Here is a 22,740-nt window from a genome sequence, read left to right as displayed (position 1 = left end):
GTTATATTTGGGATTATACTTTCTTAGTAAAGTACAGATTCTAGTACTTTTGGGGCGTTGAGTCCCATCCGGGGGATTCGAACCCACACCCTCAGAGTCAGGCACCTAATCACCAGCACACAAAGTCAGATGCCTGTCCCTCTCAACCACAGTGGCTTCCACATCATAGACACATTGTCATTGATACAAGCACCTCAATACAGGAACCAATACTGGTGTGCTGGGTCGACTTCCCACCTCCTCCAGGCTATTCCTCAGTGTTTGGTCCAATACCCTCCTGACACTAGACACTGCAGTCGCAGTGACAGTAACATGTCAATCACATGAGCATGTTGCTATGAAATTGTGAACAGTCTTATAAAGATTGCAGTATTAAGCTTCAAAGGTTTAGAACAGTTAATAAGCAGCAACAAAAATGAGAATGAATGGATTGGAGGCGGCACTGGGCTTAAGCAGAGCATGCTATGGTTATGTTTAGATGAGGTGTTAGGAGGCAAGAAACATGAAGGATGCATGCTCTTGATTTGGTTTTCATTCAAGGTTCAAGAACAGTCAGCAGATATGAAATAAGTGAGATTTGTTTAACAGACTTTGACTTTATGCTTCATGTATGAGTCAGTACACATATATATTTGATAGGTAAAGACTTCAAGTAATAATATACTTAAATAGCAAAGGTCTTTATACAGTTATGCATATTGATATCTCTTGTTTAGACTTGCACAAGTATCTAAGATAATTAATAGTTTAAATGATGATTTCTAAAAAATATATAAATAACAGTAACATTTTCACATTGGTCTGAGACATAAGCTTGCTCATCAACTGTATATCATGAAAGATTCAAAATGATACTGCTACAACACTAATCCATACAATGGAGAGGGTCTTGATACATTGCCATAAACTTATGTTTGTTCTACTTTGATTGACATGAGAAATAAAATCCCTTTGTCTACAGAAATGACAGTATCACTATGGTGGGGAATGCCACTGAATATGTGTGTGCCAGGCATGCTAATCTGTTCTGTAGTGAGGAATTGTTTTGTACATATAATGTGAAACCAAAACATCTTGACCATCAAAATATGAACTTTCCCCAATAAGATACCACTTTAATGATAAGTAGGACTTACCTTCCATCAAAGGTAATACTATGAGGGTCACCTGTGGACCTACACAGACCACTCTTCTTGTTCCTGTCTTTGACAGTCACCTGGAATAAGAGAACACAGCCAGCTACACAAATCATACATAGAAATCAAGTAATGGAATGATATATACCTCATTTCAGGTTTGTTGACAGATGTCACTGGCAATACCATCAAGACTCCTCTGTGAGCTTATGGCAGAGGCACCAATCACACAAGCCCCAATCCCTGACAATGTAAGTACCAGATCCCCTGCAAACATGTTCACCAGTACGCTGGTGAAACCTCAGACCGCTAAACAATAGATTCAAAGATCATCAGCCATCTTCTGCAAGAAACAAGACCATTGTGACCTTCATCTGAGAAACTACTAGCTCTGTCCAATGACAACAACAACTGGCACAAAAGGAAACTACGAAAGGCCATTGATAACAAGGATGCTTTGGAATTGATACCGAATGTACATTAACAGTGCTTATTCCAGAACTCCTGGCTTCCATTTGTCCATTGCTATTGCCAATCAGTGCTAATTAACTGTAGGCTTCCTTTTGTTAAGTTTCCACCTTTGTCAATTTATCGCTTTTGTTGTTCTTAGATGTGCATATAATATGCTAGCTTTTATTCACCTGATGAAGGAGAAATCACATACTCTGGAATGCTGCATTCCTTATTATAAAGAAATTTACAGTCATAAAGTCTATCTCAAATAGTCAAATACCTGACACATTCACCATTGATTTTCAAAATCTAGGATGCATCTAAATATAACTCAAACATCTTGAGTTCACACAACTTCAAGGTGATTTATTTGCACAATACTCAAAATTGATTTACCTTAACTTCCCCAACTTCCAGGCTGCTGTAAATCAAGCCACTGATCTCAACAGTGGCTGTGACCTTCACCTCCCGCTTTTGGTCTTTGTCTTTCAGCCCATCAACAGATCCACGGATTGGAATCTTCATGATCTGCCTCCACACAGACATACGGATCTCATACTGGCATGGTCTCCTTTCTGTGGATAACATGTCCATCCCAAATACTGCCTGGTAGATTACTTCATCACTGCCTGGACATTTCTGTTGCTTCTTTTCCTTCTCCATCACTGCCTGCACAAACAGCTTGCAGGCATCATCTCTATCAGGTTGGGAGCAGAACAGCCGTGGTGGGATGGTGGATATAACCTCGATGTACTCATACATAGCTCCCTCCCATACAGTCACTTCCTTGGTCAGTAGCTGTGGAACAAGTTGTCAGCAGGTCACATGCACTGTTGTCGTTATCATACAGAATTCATTTGACTAACAAATTAATTTTAAATCGATATGACAGATGAACAGATTTGAATATCAATATTTAAACGTGATAAATGGTAGCATTAATCAAACTATATAAGCTATGAATACAATCACATCAAATCCGAACTTCCTTTTACAGATAATTGTACCCCAGTGTCTTCAATCACAATAAGATGTCCAGAATATGTAATTTTCTGAGTAAAATTGATATTTTATACTTATCCTGACTCATGCTTATTTGCTTGTCTTCTTCTTCTTTGCGAACACAGTGGAACACTTGTATCTCCCAATTGAAGTTCCCTTCAATGTAAAATCACTAATTAGTACTCACCACGAGTTATCTTTCCCCTCGCAAGCGTGGGAACGAGGGCGCCACCTCCCACCATGTGCCTCACTCTCTCCTTTTATAGTGAGCCCAACACTTGAATTTACAGGGAAATCCAAAGTGTTATGTGGGGAGGACGGGGAGGGCTTACCTCATGAGTCAGGATAAGTATAAAATATCAATTTTACTCAGAAAATTACATATTTTTCCTTATCCTGACTCATGCTTATTTGCTTGTAGAATCCGACGGCTATGGAGGTGGGAATATATAATACTTTGGATTAAGATAATTAGTGATTAGAATTGTAATGACTGTAATAACCCTATGGGAACTTCATAAAGGCACTGAACTGATGAATTCCTGCTGCTAACTTATCAGCTGCCATATATGGGTTATTACAATATAACTATTACAATATACTTATTATGATAAAGTATATACAACATTAATACAAAGCTTAAGACTAGTAGACTTAAGTTGTTAATGTGATAGCATAAACTCCTTGAGTTTATAGTTGATATACTTTTATGAAGTAACCAAAGTACTAAGCTTAAGATATGCATAAACTTAAGCTATATGAGTATAGTGCTGTGCTTAAGATATAAATTAACTTAAGCTATATAATAGCAAAAACTCCGTAGAGTTTGTTAGCTAATATATATATAAAATGTGACCATATTACTGAGCTTAAGATATGATGAAACTTAAGCTAATATATAAAAGCAAAACTCCTTAGAGTTGTTAGCTAATATATTGTATGATATAATAACCATAGTACTGAGCTTAAGATAATAGATTGAACTTAAGCAAAATATATATATAGCATGTAGCTATTTAGTACTGATATCAGATAAGTATAAATCTGTAAGATTGACTTATCTTCTCCGAGGAACTGTCAACTGTTGAGCGAGGACCATGGGACCGAAATGGTGAATACCTGAGACGTCCTTGGTGGTGATATCTCTCAGATAGTGGTTGGCAAACACCATATCGGATCTCCAGAAACAACCCTCCATTATGGTATTCAAAGAACAGTTGCCGTGTAGAGTGTTGATGCTAGCGTTCTAATTTCATGAGGATTAGATGCTCTTGGAGGGTCGAGTCCTGCAGCCTTGTAGGCACGTAGTATGACAGTTCTGATCCAAATTGAGATAGTAGTACGTGAGACTTCCGTCTGCATAGCTGTAGATAGAGGGATAAATAATCTCTTGAATTTTCCTCTCCTCTGTTTGGATCGGTGGAGATATATTTTCAGTGCTCTTACTGGGCATAGTGATAGATCCATCGTATCATGAGGTCCAAGTATGGATGAGAGAGCTGGGACGTGGAATAATCTGTCTGGTTGACCTGGCAATTGGTTCTTAGCTATAAAATCCCAGTGTAGTCCCAGATGAACGATGTTATGAATATCACCAAAGCGTGTTCTCTCGTAATCCAAAGCGTGAATCTCTGACATCCTGGCAGCCGTAGCTAGCGTTAACAGGAACAAAGTTTTCTGGGTCAGTGATTCAAACGATGTAGATTCTAACGGTTCATAAGCCTCACTTGTGAGGTGTTGGAGCACTATATTTAGATCCCAAGCTGGAGCATTGAAACTTCCGTTTGTGATCCTCCAATCGGAATGCTCGTGAGCAAAGCGAAAGTAACTCTGGGGTCTTTGTTAACTTGACCGTTCTCATAGTTATGACAGAGCTTAATGCTGCAAGATAAGTGGACAAAGTTGAGCCTTTTAGATTCTTAGTATGTCGTAGATAACATATGTAGTCCGCCACTTGAGGATGAGTAGCATATCTGGCTGTAAATCCTTTCTTTGCAGCGTAATTGACAAAACTGTGCCATTTGTCATCGTATAAGTTATGAAGTTGAGTTACGCAGTGCAAGCATGACTGCTTTTGCCGCTCCGGCTGAATAACCTCTCTTATTCAGACATGCCTTGATACAATCCATAACGTGAAGTTGGAATACTTCTGGTTTTCCGCGCACTTGTTTGGTGTGCTTAATGTATCAATAGATTCGAGCCGCTCTGGAAGTTGTAGAATTGGTTGTCCGATTTTTTGAATAAGATTTGAAACCACGTTCTCGCTGGCCAGTAGGGCTGCACCAAAATCTGATGGAGGCTCTGGCGCTTGACTGATTTTCCGTAAGACTTGTGGGATTGACGCTGGTGGATGGAAAGCGTGCGACGCTGAGTCCCTCCCACGATATGCTTAGTGCGTCCGTTGCCCATGCTAGTGGGTCTGGAACTGGCGATACGAAAGTTGTCAGTTGTTTGTTGAATCGAGTGGCGAATAGGTCTACTAGTGGAGATCCTATTTCCATGATTATTTGAGTGAATATCTCTGTGTGGAGCATCCATTCTGTCGACGACGGTAGGTGTGGCCAAGAGAGAGCGTCTGCTAATACATTCTTTGCTCCTGGAATGTGGCAAGCTCTGACATGTATGTTTAGATTGTCGATTAGATCGAATAATCGGAAACATAGAGACAGTAGGTTCGGTGACCTTGTTGAGCCTTGTTTGTTCACATAAAACGCCACTGTCGAATTGTCTGTGTGAATCATCAACTGAGCGTTCTGTAGTAGGTTGCTCCAGTGACTTATGGCGTTTATGACTGCTTGCATCTCTAGCAGATTTATGTGACATTTGCTCTCTTGATTGCTCCATAGGCCTGACGCTGTCTTGTAGGCGAGGTGGGCTCCCCAACCTTGTAGTGACGTGTCTACGTAGACATGTGTTTCCGATTCTGGCTCTAATAAGGAGACGCCTACGCAAACATTCAATCTCTTGGTCCACCAGAGTAGATGAGGTTTGACGTGATCTGGTAGACTAAACGGTAGAGGGTCCTCGAGATGCGCATGGATGAGGACTTGTAACGGACGTAATTGAAGCCTGCCTCTGACTGTCAAGTCTTGGGCTGATGTGAGTAGTCCCAATAGGATCTGCCACTGTCGTAGTGGTAGCGGAGAGAGTAAGGCTTGTGGGATTAACTGTTGGATCTTGATCCATCTGTCCTCCGGGACTACTATACGATTCTGGGCTGTTAGAAATCGTGATACCTAGAAATTGCAGATCTTGGCGCTGGTTCTAGGTCCGACTTGAGTAGATTTACTAACCATCCTAGTTGAGTTAGTAACTTGATTATAAAGTTCAGCTGTAGTCTGAGACGCTGTGGATCTGGATCCACTTGTATCCCGTCGTCTAGGTAAAATGCGCTGCAAAGACCTTGACGATGTAGGTATGCGACAATAGGCTTCGTCACTCTTGTGAATACCCAAGGGGCCGATGAGATTCGAAGGGAAGTACTTTCCATTGGTAATGTTTCCGCCTAGGATAAATCTTAGATATTTCCTTGAATTGGGATGAATCGGAATGTGTAGATGTGCGTCTTGCAAATCTATGCTGGCCATGTAATCTTTGGGACGAATTAAGTGCCGAAGTTGCGGTAAGTGTATCATGCAAAACGCTGGCGGTTTGCTTAGATAGTCTTTGTTGAAGATGCTCATGTTGTACATGAGACGAAACTTTTCCTTGGAATTTTTCTTGGGCACTAGGAAAACTGGGGAGTAGAAACCTGGTAGGATGTTTCGCTGATCCAGAACTTCTAAGGCCTGTTTGTTTAGCAGAGTAGCTACTGTTTCTCTTAACATAGGTAGTTGTGCCCGTTGAAAGTCGAACCTTGGAGGGATGACTGTTAACGGAGGTATGGCCTTGAGTTGTATTTGATATCCGTGCTGTAGGATGTTGGATACATAAGGATCTTGTAGTAATCCCCAGTTTTCCCAGTGCAGCTGAAGGCGTCCACCCACTTGAGAAGGTTGTACTGGAACGGCTGGGGGTGGACGACTCCAGTCATTCCGAACCTGTATTCCTCAGGGAACCTCTGGATGATCTGCCTCTTGCTGATCCTCCTCTGAAATTGCTGTATGGGCGACGAAAAGATTCCCTGGGACCTTTTGCTGTAGCCAATTTCTTGTCCCGTGCTTTCTGTAGTCCAGAGAATTTAGACTTGCCAGAGTATCTCAAGGATGATTGCTTAATGACGTTCGCTAACGTATCCATGGACTTGATCATAAGCACCTCTCTAGAGTCCTCAGACACCTCTTTGGAGACCTTGTCTATGTTACCACCAAAGAGTAAGGGCGATGACCATGGGGCAGCATAGAGTGATTCCGTAAATTGATTATCCCAATTGCAGGAGGCTAGTAGACCCTGACGACGAGCCATGGTAGTAGCTTCAGTAAGCGCGCTGACAAGTGATCTGTAAGGAACTGATGGTCTCTTTTCTGCATGAGTAGAGCCGAGTAGATCATTCTATCTTCCTCCTCTGTAGAATCTTTGAACTTGGTGATGAGAGTTTCATTGACAGTTCTAGATCTATTCAATCCAAAAAACATTCTCCTAGAAATGGTATCCAACTGGGCTAGTTTGCGATCGTCTATTCTGTAATTCCTGGACTTGGCATCACTGATTAACTTAAAGTTGTCATCAATCTCTTGAGCCTTGAAAAAGGAGTCCATATTGTGACCTGCAAATTTCTTGGCGTTGAAAACCGGGAAATGTGTTGATTGGAATTTCGTAGATTTGGTAAAGGCTGTATCCAGATTAGCTGGAACCGCTGCAATCAGGAGATAGTGATAGTGTCCGCATCATCTTCCTTCATCAAATAAGTATGAGCTGGGTTCTCGTTCTTAGACGGGGGAAGCAAGTTCCAATCCATTCACCATCCAGTATCTAATTTCTGCATCTGAGAATACGATACCTTCTTCCTCTTCTGACGTAGGATCACATATAATAGAGTGAGGTGGAGTCCTAGATCTGTAAGAAGATCGACGAGAAGATTGTGGTGAACAGACTGACGAGTGGCTAGTATAGGGAGACCTTGGAGGAGACTTCCTCGGCAAACGCTGGTGGCTTCGTGAAGCTCTCGATGAATCCCTTCTAGATCTTCTGGGTGAAGATGACTTGGAGCCACTTAACCTTCGTGATGGCCTTCGAGGAAGGTATCGAGTCAGTGTCCGAATCATTATATGGGAGCCTGCTTCGCGAACGACCTCTGTGTTCTACAGGGTTTGAGCTCGGTGAAGCACTCCTCCTCCCCGAAGCCCTTCGCAACTGGTGAGGATCTGGATCCTTGTGGAGGCGGCCTGGGACGTTCTTCGCGAAGGCTTTGATACGGGCTGGGTTGCCCTTCGTGGAGGCGCGTTTGTGGGCTCTAGGGCCCTACGCGAAGTCAAGGCGGGCTCTGGGGCCCTATATGACTTATTATGGGTTGGGCTTTGGGGCCCGCAGCTCTGAGGCCTCTGTAAACCGTATCTGTCTTCCATCAACATCATGATTTGGTTAACCAGGTCATCTGGGACGGTCTGCGCTGGCGTTGAGGGTGTCCTCTCTGTGATAGTGACGGGACACTCAGTTATAATCTCAGGCGTCAGCGTAGGCATCTCTGGTTGCGTGTTGATCTGCGCTGAAGTGACGGTAGCCGATACTGGTCGCTTCTTATGACGTACATCTGGAATGATAATCGGAATGTCATCATCATATAAACACAATTCTGAAACAGGTAGAATGTCAGAAGCAAAGTTTTTAGTAGCCTTGGTGGATTTCCCTTTTGACGAAGCTGTAGACCTGGGGGTTCGGAGCGTACGTTGAGACGACGTGGAAGCTCTCTTAGACTGTGATGATGGAATGTCCTGGGATGCAGGTCGCTTCTTGGATATAGCGGACTGCGTCCCACGCTTCTCCCCCGAAGGTAACTCAGGCGGAACACCAGACGGTAGAGGGTCGTCCGCCAACAGTTGACAGGGTATATGTGACTCTGATCTATTAGCCATGACTGACGATTGTTTCCGAGATCTATCTGCCGCCCGTCTCAAGACGGAATATAAATATTTATCAAAGGCAGAATTAGACAAATTAATACATAATTTGCAGCGTGAAACAATAGAGCATGGAGTTATGCAACTAGGGCATATTAAATGCGATCGGCAGCAGAGTAAGGTAATTTACAAACAGTGCAGATTTTTATTAACGCAAACTGCTGAGCAAACACGGCGAACCGTGAATAAAGCAGCAGAAACACGAATAATTATCAATGCATGTTGAATAAGGATACTAGTTACACCTCTATAGATGAATATAAGAGGTACCAAACTAAATATACTGACTGAGTTTAGTTTTACGCCGCTTTTAGCAATATTCCAGCAATATCACGGCAGGGGACACCAGAAATGGAACTAAATATAAATAAAGGATATAGTGTGTAGGGAGACACAGGCGCTCTCACGTCCAGCTCACTGGGCGAAGAAGGAGAGAGTGAGGCACATGGTGGGAGGTGGCGCCCTCGTTCCCGCGCTTGCGAGGGGAAAGATAACTCGTGGTGAGTACTAATTAGTGATTTTACATTGAAGGGAACTTCAATTGGGAGATACAAGTGTTCCACTGTGTTCGCAAAGAAGAAGAAGACAAGCAAATAAGCATGAGTCAGGATAAGGAAAAATAAGCATTTTTCAACAAACTACAACATATATTGTCAGGTTGTTTGATGCTACTGTCCACAGTACTTCAATACCCATTCAGATGCTTTCTATTGTAAATGTCAACCCAGTTATACAAAATAGACATAAATACATGTATATAGTGTTGCTTTACGATTAACTGTTCTTTGGAGTTCGTTATAACCATGTTTTACAGTACATTAAAATCCTTATACAAAATACATTGTTGAATAACCTTCACCGTCATTTTCTCATAGCATATGCCCCCTCCCTAATCTCAACATGCAACCATGGATCTCAAGTCTAAAATGGTTACTTCAAGACCTTGATCTTCATTAAATCTTTAATTCTAGCCAGTCTCAGAATTGTGTATGTAGATGTCCAACAGTGACTGGCAATGAATTATACAACCATGATCCTTAATCACCTAAAAAAAGTACCCTGAAGAACAACTTCCAAAGGCAATCTTTCTGCAGCATATATAAGCACCTTAACACAGTTGCACATGGCTTCAGACAGATGGATGTGTCCTCGTAGCATGTACATTACTTGCCACTCACCTTCACTTGTGCAGTGAGGTATGCACTGTCTCGTGCAGGTCCACAGTTGTCAGGCTCACAGGCATACACTGAGCAGGACAGCTGTCAACATAACAAAATGCATTGCTTACACTTCATCCTTACTGTAAATGGTGATACTGCCACACGTGATTCCTCCACTGGGAGATGGGAAATATCATTTACAGATATCTAACAAAATAAATCCTGAAGTCCGAAATGATAAAGAAAATAATTATCATATTTCAAAATAGAAAGAGTCAGTGACTAAATTCATTATTGCATTGTGTCTGTTACCACATTTTTATCTTTCTTGTTTCAGGGGGAAAACCTGTCAACACAGGCATTAATTGTTACCTGAGAAATTACTACACTCATTTATTCTCAGTTTTGCTTGTTTTCCAGTTCTTCAGCTCCAACTTCACAACTAGATTAGGTAATTACATTTATGTGGATTAATCAATGTATAAAACAAGTGTACAGAGTTTAGTACTTTTATTGGGTTAAGTACATTCGGGATTCGAACTCACACCCTCAGAGTCAGGCACCTAATCGTGCAACAAAAGTACTAGAATCTGTACTTTACTGAAAAGAGTAATCCCAAATATAACATGTGTTACATTTTACCACTTTCTAAATAGCATTGTGTATATAAAAAAGTGCTTAATAAACTAAGCTCGTACCTTATCATTAAAGTGGACGATACCAATATCCTCTTCCCTCAGGATATTGACAAAGTCACCATTTGTCAGATTGAGCTGTCGATCATCAACAATCTTTTGGCCATTCTTATACCACATCACATAGTAGGTGAGTGCCTCTTGAGGGAGTGGAGATACTGTACACATTAACTCCACTCGAGATCCATTCACTGACAGGGACAGCTCTGGGGCCCTGGAGAACTTGGGCAGTTCTGTCAGTGAAAGACAAGTCAAGTCCTGGTTGTATGTTATTTTACACAAATGGATATATATTGCTTCAGTTTCTATAAATATCTTGTGCATCTAGCAAACCTAGAAGTAAATGACATCAGAAAACATGCCTTCACATACTAACATGAATTTCTGAATACATGAACGTTGCTTTTTTTCATGCCCTAAATCACCACCTTGTATAAGTACTTTGTAATGTATCACTGTATATGCACCATGTTGTACACTGTACAAAAACAGAAACTCGTTATGCGTTACTTTGTGTCCCAAACATACCCATGTAGAACAAAGTGTGTTGCTAGTAGATAAATCTGGTTTATAGGTGTAATGAGCGTACACTACAACAGGATTAGGCATTCAGGTACGCTTGGTGCACCCTCAACAGTTAGTAGAAACACAATGGGTTTACTTCTTTTATTTCACAAGGACTAGCCATCTGCATTGGACTTCAGTACCACATATAATAATAATAATAATAATAATAGTGGATATTTGTAAAGCGCCAGTTTGCACCCACTGATGCATGCTCATGGCGGATATGCCCCCGACCCCAACCCCCACCCCTCACAATCACAACAGCAATGCATTACTATCATCCTAACACCCGTGAACACAGCATTAGGCACACAGCTCTTGAACATTCTGGGGTTGATTTCTTCCAAGAGCATCCCAAACATGTTCAGTGGGATTGAGGTCAAGTGATCTCATGGGCCACTGCCTGACATCAATAACCCCATTTTGCAGGATATTTCACACCGTCATTATGGCTTATCTCAGTATTGGACCAACATGAGGATGTAGGGCACGAAGATGGGCAGCGTGACCACAAAACAGTGTGTTACTGGTTAAGGTTACAGTCATAAAACGATTACTCAAATGACATTGATTGTCCTTGGCTGACATAACTGACACTTATTATCCTTGGCTGACATAGCCGACACTGATTGTCCTTGGCTGACATAGCCAACATTGATTGTCCTTGGCTGACATAGCCGAAACTGATTGTCCTTGGCTGACATAGCCGACACTGATTGTCCTTGGCTGACATAGCCGACACTGATTGTCCTTGGCTGACATAGCCAACATTGATTGTCCTTGGCTGACATAGCCAACATTGATTGTCCTTGGCTGACATAGCTGACACTGATTGTCCTTGGTTGACATAGCCGACACTGATTGTCCTTGGCTGACATAGCCAACATTGATTGTCCTTGGCTGACATAGCCGAAACTGATTGTCCTTGGCTGACATAGCCGACATTGATTGTCCTTGGCTGACATAGCCGAAACTGATTGTCCTTGGCTGACATAGCCGACATTGATTGTCCTTGGCTGACATAGCCGACGACATTGATTGTCCTTGGCTGACATAGCCGACACTGATCGTCCTTGGCTGACATAGCCGACACTGATTGTCCTTGGCTGACATAGCCAACATTGATTGTCCTTGGCTGACATAGCTGACATCAATTGTCCTTGGCTGACATAACCGACATTGATTGTCCTTGGCTGACATTGACAACATTGATTGTCCTTGGCTGACATAGCCAACACTGTTTTTCTTGGCTGACATAGCCGACATTGATTGTCCTTGGCTGACAGAGCCAACATTGATTGTCCTTGGCTGACATAGCCGACATTGATTGTCCTTGGCTGACATAGCCGACACTGGTTGTCCTTGGCTGACATTGACAACACTGTTTTTCTTGGCTGACATAGCCGACACTGATTGTCCTTGGCTGACATAGCCGACACTGATTGTCCTTGGCTGACATAGCCGACATTGATTGTCCTTCGCTGACATTGACAACACTGTTTTTCTTGGCTGACATAGCCGACACTGATTGTCCTTGGCTGACATAGCTGACACTGATTGTCCTTGGCTGACATAGCCGACATTGATTGTCCTTGGCTGACATAGCTGACATTGATTGTCCTTGGCTGACATAGCCAACATTGATTGTCCTTGGCTGACATAGCCGACACTGATTCGTCCTTGGCTGACATAGCCAACACTGTTTTTCTTGGCTGACATAGCCGACACTGATTGTCCTTGGCTGACATAGCCGACACTGATTGTCCTTGGCTGACATAGCTGACACTGATTGTCCTTGGCTGACATAGCCGACACTGATTGTCCTTGGCTGACATAGCTGACACTGATTGTCCTTGGCTGACATAGCCGACACTGATTGTCCTTGGCTGACATAGCCGACATTGATTGTCCTTGGCTGACATAGCCGACACTGATTGTCCTTGGCATATGACATCACACATGGCCATCCTGACCTGGGGTGATTAGATGTTGTACCCATTTGATGCAGATGTTTCCTCGGATTGTCAACTGTCAAGGACAATCAGTGTCGGCTATGTCAGCCAAGGACAATCAGTGTCAGCTATGTCAGCCAAGGACAATCAATGTCGGCTATGTCAGCCAAGGACAATCAGTGTCAGCTATGTCAGCCAAGGACAATCAGTGTCAGCTATGTCAGCCAAGGACAATCAATGTTGGCTATGTCAGCCAAGGACAATCAGTGTCAGCTATGTCAGCCAAGGACAATCAATGTTGGCTATGTCAGACAATCAGTGACAATGTCAGCCAAGGACAATCAATGGCTATGTCAGCCAAGGACAATCAGTGTCAGCTATGTCAGCCAAGGACAATCAATGTTGGCTATGTCAGCCAAGGACAATCAGTGTCAGCTATGTCAGCCAAGGACAATCAATGTTGGCTATGTCAGCCAAGGACATCATCAGCTATGTCAGCTATGTTGTCAGCCAAAGGACAATCAATGTTGGCTATGTCAGCCAAGGACAATCAGTGTCAGCTATGTCAGCCAAGGACAATCAATGTTGGCTATGTCAGCCAAGGACAATCAGTGTCAGCTATGTCAGCCAAGGACAATCAATGTTGGCTATGTCAGCCAAGGACAATCAATGTTGGCTATGTCAGCCAAGGACAATCAGTGTCAGCTATGTCAGCCAAGGACAATCAATGTTGGCTATGTCAGCCAAGGACAATCAGTGTCAGCTATGTCAGCCAAGGACAATCAATGTTGGCTATGTCAGCCAAGGACAATCAGTGTCAGCTATGTCAGCCAAGGACAATCAATGTTGGCTATGTCAGTCTACTGCATCTCATGTCACGTGCAACAGCCACAGCTGCATATTTACATTCAACGTTTGTAAGGCCTGGCAAGAGAATTGTTTGTCTCTAGGTTTGTTAATATATTTGTTAGTCACCAGCAAATTCTGCACACATGTTGGTAGTTAGGTACATAAATTGACCTTGCACATGTGGAAGGTTGTGTTTTCACAAAGAGTGTGCTACATGCACCTTGCGTGGCTCACCACAGTTGAAATACGTGGATGAATCAGGTTAGACCTGGTCATTACGGTATTTGACCTTATTGACCAACCAATTTTCAATATAATTCATTTTCCAAAATGTGAAGTTTCACTTTTTGTTCAGTATACTATAACAAAGTTCATACATTCACATATAATCAGTAATACTTTGTAATGATTATATTAATTATGTTTGAATACATTATTGTAATTACATCAGACATTTCCAAAATAATGAAGAAATAAAACATTTCTGTACTGTGAATATTTGAAAGTAAAGTGGGTCTAAATCTGCATCAGTTATCAATATACTTTATTGCTACTTCAGATGTTGTGAAAATATCAGCTCACCAATGTCAATACTGAATGTTTTGACAATTTCCCTTTCAGCGAAGACAACATTCCAGTCTGAGATGAGGCATGCAGCATACTCCCGCTTGCTGTAGCGCCGCCCAATGTAGAACCTCCTGGTGTGTCTCCCTTTGTGTTTGGTCTTCTTGGGCTTCAAATCTGTATCTACCAAGTCACTGTTCAAAAACATCCTCAGTCCAGACTGCACACTCCAGGTGAATTCCACCTTCACAAAGGTGTCAAACACAATATCCCCCTTCTTATACTTGGCCTTGCATGTCCATTCATACTGGCTAGTGACCAGTCTCAGGTACAGCTTGTTGCCTTGCCACCACATGCTAACTCCAGATGTGTCCTTGCTGTCTCCTCCACTGGAGAATATATACATCTTGTTTCGGAACTCCACAATACGCAGGTTGAAGGAGATGGTCAGTCCAAATGGGCAGTTGTCAAGGTTGCCCAGACAGTCACTTTCTGGTAGCTCTCCATAGTCCAGGGCCTGGTCTCCACCATTAAACTCAATAGCATTACCACCAACAGGGCCAGTTGCAAACCTTGGCATACCCAACAGTGTAAAGTTGAAGGATTGTGTCACGAGGACAGAGCCCACAACACGGAGAAACAAATATCTAAAAATTGTGATTTCACTTCCTGAAAAAGAAGGTGATTTCATCACATATCATGACACTGGAGTAGTCAGTGGTCAAGTCATAAAAAGACATATGAGTGGACATCACATCATATCACGGTCAATAATGAGTTTTTGATGGAAACTATTTTTGGTTTTCTTACATTGAAGATGGTGGACATTCCTTAACAAACACAAACATGGCACTCAGTCAGTAATTAGTTGAACAGTTGTCACTTGTTATGACAGCTGATTAACACAATGAACAAACAGTACTTATAACTTGTAGAGTTGAATTACTGGTCTTTACTTTGAATTTGGTCTACTGTACTGGGCTGTACATACTTTGAAGACTACTCCAGGTATTTGTAGACTTCGTGGGGAAACAGGTTTGGCTTCTGTTTAAAGGGTTGGTGGATCCCTTCAAGTAACACTGGCCATCAATTTTGCATACATCTCCCTGCAATGCCAAACACAGTATGCAAACACATAACTCACAGTGTACTCAAACATGCTGAAACATGCATTCATGGCAAGTTGTAAAAAGTACTACATTAAAATACCTCTATAACAATACCTATATTTACTCACATGTCACAAGGCATTTTATCAAGAGAGGTATAATCTTGCAGTTCTGACCAAGTTAAACACTGAAAGTATGATTTCATGTGAACAATATGTAATTATTACATAATGTAATGTCTTACCCTTTCAACGCACTTGTTTCCTTCACACAATTCACAGTTGGAGTCAAAGGTGATGTGGAACATCTCATTGCTCATGTCCTGACCGTTGTTGCTGATGCTAATGGCAAAGCGGTCAGTGGAGTTGAGGACACACAGCACAGAGTCTGAACTGATATACAGGGCTCTTACGGTGGTGCTGGTGGCTTCTGTAGATTTCTTGAATAACCCATTCATAACAACCTAGTACAGAGATAATGCAGTAATAATACTGAGGAACATGTCAATACCAGTCTTTTTTTGATGGATACTCGCAATCACCAGGGGTTCAAAATTTTATTAAAAAGTCACTTGTCATAAAAAAGTAACTTGTCCTGACTAATTTTCCACTTGCCCTGATTTTATTAAATAATCATGATGATGTAATTATGAAAGAATAAATCAACATGCATGGTATTTGATGTTAATGTTTACTGGACTATTTATTGAAAAGTGATAAATAGCAAAGAAAGATAACTCTACTTTATTATCATTGCGAAATTTAATTGCTACATTTTGAGCAGATATGAAATTAAATCCAAGTTTATTTGCAGTTTGAAACCATAAGTGGAAATTATCTAGTAGCCCACAGACAAGTGAGATACCATTATTTGATTGCCCAAAATGAAAACTGACTTGTCCCGGGCGTCGGGCGATGGGATTTTTGAAGCCCTGAATCACACATCAAACAAATCATAGCTACAAATATTGACATGATAGAATGTAACACACAACTTACCTTATTAACGTCAAAGAAGAAATTTTAGAAAGAGGCAACAAAGTTCCACTGTACTCACCAGGGGAGTCATTTGGCAGGTCAGGTTAGAAGACTCAACAAAAGTTTCTCCATACAAGAGTACATTTATGCAGCTGGATTCCCGTGTGTTACAGAATGTTCCTGTGATGATTTCAAAGAGGGATGGTGGGATTTTGGCACTGATTGAACAGTCCTCGCCAATGAAGTCTCCCTCACAGATGCAAATACCTGGACACATGGAACAAAATAAAGAAATACACAGTTAACATACATGGAAAGTGATGTATTTTATGATGTATTTGTGGCATTTCACTTATGATTACCCAGAATAAAAACAGAAAAGTATCATCATATTAAATATCAAATTCAAAATTGGTAGTGAGAGCACGATATATATTTTTAAAGGATCTGCTATATGTTTAATGTTTGTACAGTGGCATGACATGACTGCTGAAACATACCTTCCTCACACACGCCATTACCGCTGCAGTCATCAGGACATATTGCAGCAAAGATAGCTGGGAGAGTTGACACCCCTGTTGCAGAGAACCAGAGGGAGATGTTGAACTCCAGGGAGAAGGCACATTGGGACTCAATGTTGTCTCTCATTGTCAGTGCCCATGACAAGTCACTTGTTAGCTAGGAAACAGGAAAAATGTAACTCATCGTCATGCATTTTACCTGGTACACTTTTCCATTTCACATTATCTATCAAGCTTTGTGATCATAAAGAAGTTAGTGAGGTCATACAGGCAATTTCAGGTTAAACATGACAGTTTACATATGTTACAAGATCTATGAAGATTACAGATTTTCACCATACATTGGTAACATGACTCTGAAGCTGTAGAAAACAGTTCAAGTTTTTGTTGCAATGTAAAATATCTACAACATCTAAAATTGCCCTTGGATTCAGGTAGTGTATAATTAATGCTGATGTGTATAATATACTACTAAACACAACTAGTAGTCATTTATATGTCATTAAATATTGCAATTAACAATATTTCTTCTAACTTTTCTCAATGCAAACTCATTTTGAATTCTTAACAGATTAACCTACCAGTATATTATGATATTGGCATCTGCCATTAGTCCCACAATTAGCTTTGAAAAAAGGAAATAAATGAAATTTACACTGAGAGGAAAATAAATAACAACTGGCAACTGGAGTCTTTCACCTTCAACACTATAATTGAGAAGGACACACACATATTACAGATGTTACCGTATGAAACACTCACCTGTATGTCAGCAATGCAGTTGTCAACTGACAGGTCCGCAGTAACCTCGGCCATCCCCAGACACGTCCTGGCTGCAAATGACACCTGTATCTGCTGCTCACAGTACCGCTTCACATCATCATAGCCAAGGCCAGTCCGGGTGGGCCACACTGCAGGCTACAACAACACTTGGTCATATAGGTTCTCTGTACATTGTAGCCATCCTACTACACGACGTGTTACATTTACACTCTGAAAGACCATATTGGTAACTTCTGCTATAGGATGGAGATAAATGAATGATAACAGGGTTCATACAGATTATCAACCATTAAAGTTAAGGCCATTTGGGCGACTTTCCAAGGCCCAATCAACAATTTTAACACATGGAATACACACATGGTTGGTCAAATATGGGACCAACCATGAGACGGAAATAACTCTTAGTTACATCGGTACATGGGGAAAGTTTTGCTTTGTGATGGAGATCAATTAACACCCACTGTCATTGCAAGTTACTGATATTATCCATTAGTTTCCAGTAAAATCATAGCTTCACAGGTTTTCTAAATATATTGCCTTTTGAGGACAAATAACTTGCAATTGGAGCCTTTTTAAGGCTACGATGAATTAAGGACCTTTTCAGGGTCCACATTCTAGGCTTTTACAAGCCTGAACAAAACCTGAATAACCTACTGGGGAAATGTAGTCCACTTCATATTCAAAGATTTTTCTGTCATCTGGATTGACACATTTTGATGGCTCCTCTGCCTCAGAAAACAGTTCTGCTGTCACATCAGTATCTGTGTGAGAATCATAGTATTAATAATAGTTATTTCTTGACACCCAAAAATGAAGTACAAGAGTGCAATAGAAGTAGGAAGACCTACATCTTTTCCTCCTGCCATTGGTTGTGAGCCTGGGTGGAGAACAGTCTAAGACATACTGGGAGGGTGAGCAGGTCACATTCTCCCCTTCACGGCAGTCACAATACATAGACCCAGACACTTCCTCATCCTCAGGGCAGAAACCATCAAAGATAGAATCCTCTGCATTTACCCTGAAACATTAGTGTGACACTGGCTCACTTGATAAATTAACATTGTAATATGAATTGCAATATTGTGTAAGGAATGATTACTAACAAACTACATCTGCATTCTAACAGATCTTAAAGGATACTGAGTAGCACATTTTAGATATCCAAATGTAGCAGTTTGATAAACTAACCTCCAGGCCCTTGAGAAAGTATCTGGATGTTTGGAGCGTCCTTTGAATATAGTTCCATCTGGCATGCGGAGGTCATTGTTCTTGTTTCCATCATAAGTACCACACAAACCTGCAGTGAAAACCCTAAGTCTGGCTAAACAAGTTAATGCACACAATAACATGCCTACAACCATGAATTTACAGTCAGTCACATCCATGTCAGTTTACTTGGGAAGGAAACTAAAATCTTCTGAGTGTGGAGTAATTTCCAACCTTTATATTAACACAACGTCAGTCAGTATCATGTAAGTGTTACCTAAGAAGAAATTGGCCTCCTGGACCCATCAGACTTGCTGACACACCTAACTATCAACTAAAACAGTTGCTACAGTTTCATTTACAGTAAGCCTATGTGGACACACTATACCTACAGCACATTCATGTATACAGACAGCCCTCCTCCTTTACCGTGGTAATGATATATACAGTAGTGCCAAAAGAGGGCATGACGGCTCTACATGCTCAACATCAGTTACAGTGGCAGATGTGGCAGATGTGTCAATGTTAATACATATAACCAAAACCATTGGTGTCATTCAACAATATTTCTAGTACTTTGCAGAATTCAGTCTTACCTTCAGTGTGTTCAAAGTCAGCTGGTGATGACCGAATCATTATGTTAAAAAACTTTGACCTTCCTCTTCCCTTGATGATATCCACTGCTGTACCAGTCGGTAAAGTGACCTATCACAAAGAAATTCATCGGAATGGGTTAACTATTACTTGGCATGCAATCACTACTGATATAAATCTGATTTCAAAATGTTACACATACTCTGTATTTCTTGTCACCATGGTGACGGGTAATTCGAACACCTGGTGTCATCATGCCATTCTTGAAGACTTGAAGCCTCAGTGGCCTTTTCTTGGCAGCACCACACTGATTGACAGCAATGACGTCATCGCCAATCCTGATGGCAGCTCCACAGTTACAGGAAGCCACACCACCATTACACTTGTCGAATCGTCCATGAACCTGCAATGTGATCAGAACATGCCATAACATCTTATACATGCACCCTTGGTAATTAATGGAGGTAGAATTTATCACAGAATATACACGTCCAGAACAATATGAACTAGTGGTTCTGTAGTCAGGGTATTAACCAAGCACGAACATTAATAGGTTGACTGTTTTTGAAAAATCCCTTGTTTATATCATGATGCCATATACTCTACCTAAGAAAGGTTTGATAAGCTATTTTCCCAGAAAAGCCAACATACCTTATTGTGCAGGGTTATGTACAGAAATTAGACTAAGATATGATCTTTTATAACATCTACATTTATACACTTAATTGCATAGCATCACTGGACTGAAAGCATAGCTATTCAGTATTCAGAGACTTAACTATATATAACTGAATACACGCCACGTCATTTGGTTGTGGGAGCCTTTCCTCAGGCCAGTCAACAGTTTCCTGTCCTTGATGTGGCAAGCCATATCATGTTTAGAAAATTTCATGTGAAACAAATTCTAACTTAAAAATATTAAGTTGTGATTCGGGAAAAATCTGGAGTTTGACTCATCAGGGTGAGATTTAACACATTTCAAGTATTTGGTAAGCATTGGGTTCTTGACAACTGGGACTTCTACACGTCCAACAAGTGAAGAATATGATAAGAGTATGGCAGTTTAGACTGTGTTCAAGACAAAAGGTTTTGAATGTTAAACATACTGAATATTCATAGCAATGTTTTGAATTGGGTGAAGATAACATTATTCAAATTGAAACCTATATATTATACTGATTTGAATTTGTACTGTCACTCTATGTTGTACTGCCATTGTAATTCCTTTGTTGTGTAAACTCAGTTAATTTTATAATACAGTTGTTAATTATATCCCAATTCACACTAGACTGACTTCCAGTAACTTACAGGTTCAACTTGGGATCAACACATAACATAAACATTATGATGCATCAATTGAAGTATCAACTGTTCATAACTTAGCTACCTTTGCTTTGTATGTTTGTTTTTGATGTCACAATCAGCAATTTCTAGCTATATGATACTGGTCTGTAAATAGTTGAGTCTCAACCACACAATCCAGTGATTGACATCATGAGCATCAATCTACACAACTTAAATACAATGACTTGCATCAACCAAATTTGCAAACCTGACCACTCAATCCCGTTAGGTGAGTCTTACAACAAGCAAGAGTTGCCAAAAACTAATTCTAACATTGATTCTAATGGGTGATCTACTTATTATGACATCTGGTCACATCTTGTCTATACTGACTGACTGACTGAGTTTAGTTTTACGGCGCTTTTAGCAATATTCCAGCAACATCACGGCAGGGGACACCAGAAATCGGCTTCACACATTGTACCCATGTGGGGATTCGAACCTGGGTCTTCGGCATGACGAGCCAACGCTTTAACCACTAGGCTACCCGACTGCCCCACATCTTGTCTATAGGTATATATATTTGTATATAGTATATTGTACACCAAAATTCTCTCACGTTGTACACTCTGTAATGCAGAAACGGACAAGACAGCTTGATGATGAAAGATAATCATATTATGAATATAGAACTTGCACACTTATTAAAGGACAATGGGATGCTAATGTTTGTATATTGCAGTTTTACATCTATCAATTTATTGAGATAAAAAGAAAGCATTTTCACAATGTGAAGGTAAAAATACTACCTGTACTCACCTCATAAGGTAGACTGGTGTGTCGGTACAGGACAAAGTCACCAAGCAGGAAGTTGTCAAATGACCTGGAGATACAAGCACCATTCTGTCATCAACACACTTTCTTCAACAGCTTATGTTCATGGTTAACACAGACTGTAGCTGTCATACAAATGCTTGACCACATCTTCAGACGATATCAATTATGCATAAAACATAAAAGTATGTTGAATTCTCAAAGTATTCAATTTCTGATCTCTGACTTCCATTTCTTCTTTATGCCTACACATTAATTATCTTTGAAAATAAGAAAACAGAAGCAGACAATCTGTGTTTTTAACTATTTTGATAACGTTATTAGCACTTCCATTTCAATGGTGTCAATTCCAATGTGAACAAAACATATACTTTTGAAAGAGAAAGGCCCATTTAGCAACTGTGTTAAGAAAGTTATAAGCAGTTACATATCTGATTGAAAGTAGATGGCATAAATAAATGGTTCACAAGTGTTTCAGTGTGTGACTGATCTTGACATATGACAGGCATGGAGAAGAGTGTTACAGTAGTATTATAAAACTAAACATGTTTTATCATGAATTTATAATCTTGTTTTCTGATAACTTTAACATTCATCAGTAGTCACACAGAGTCTTCTGTTCTCACTTCATGCCCTTGACCTTAAACACCATCGAATGGATTGCCAAAACACTAAGTGCTGCAGACATAGGTGATGCTACAAATATGAAGTCTTCCTACCAAGCTGACAACATGTTTCCAAATGAAACTAGTCTGTGTCTTAAGGCATTTCATGAGCAAAGCACCTGTATGCTAACCTTGCCCTTTGACATGAAAATGATATACAGCTGTATTGCAATATCAAATTAGTTGGAGTCTGTGAAATTGTAACAACTGCTTTAAGGTAACCTCTTGTGACCAAGACATTGTACGAAAGTGACCCAAAAGTTGAATCAACTGACAAAATCAGTTGTGAAATTGCAAGTTATACAGACCTACCACTGCTCTAGAAAGTGCATA

At 40.7% G+C, this 22,740-nt stretch overlaps 1 protein-coding gene across 1 annotated transcript in view; it reads right to left on the bottom strand.

Annotated features, from left to right (window-relative positions):
- Nucleotides 1–22,740, bottom strand: part of LOC124272343 — a 262,002-nt gene that overhangs the window by 42,008 nt on the left and 197,254 nt on the right. Inside the window, 16 exon segments of the mRNA XM_046707518.1 lie at nucleotides 1,137–1,216; nucleotides 1,986–2,387; nucleotides 9,826–9,906; nucleotides 10,506–10,735; nucleotides 14,453–15,103; nucleotides 15,426–15,540; nucleotides 15,788–16,006; nucleotides 16,600–16,787; nucleotides 17,021–17,198; nucleotides 17,804–17,959; nucleotides 18,479–18,585; nucleotides 18,673–18,842; nucleotides 19,013–19,121; nucleotides 19,627–19,735; nucleotides 19,827–20,027; nucleotides 21,728–21,791. Coding sequence (XP_046563474.1) covers nucleotides 1,137–1,216; nucleotides 1,986–2,387; nucleotides 9,826–9,906; nucleotides 10,506–10,735; nucleotides 14,453–15,103; nucleotides 15,426–15,540; nucleotides 15,788–16,006; nucleotides 16,600–16,787; nucleotides 17,021–17,198; nucleotides 17,804–17,959; nucleotides 18,479–18,585; nucleotides 18,673–18,842; nucleotides 19,013–19,121; nucleotides 19,627–19,735; nucleotides 19,827–20,027; nucleotides 21,728–21,791 — 3,060 coding nt within the window.

This window comes from Haliotis rubra, unplaced genomic scaffold (assembly GCF_003918875.1).
Source record: "Haliotis rubra isolate DU_JTF1 unplaced genomic scaffold, ASM391887v1 Scf169, whole genome shotgun sequence".
Classification (NCBI taxonomy): Eukaryota; Metazoa; Mollusca; class Gastropoda; order Lepetellida; family Haliotidae; genus Haliotis; species Haliotis rubra.
This window is presented reverse-complemented; position numbering and strand designations above follow the sequence as displayed.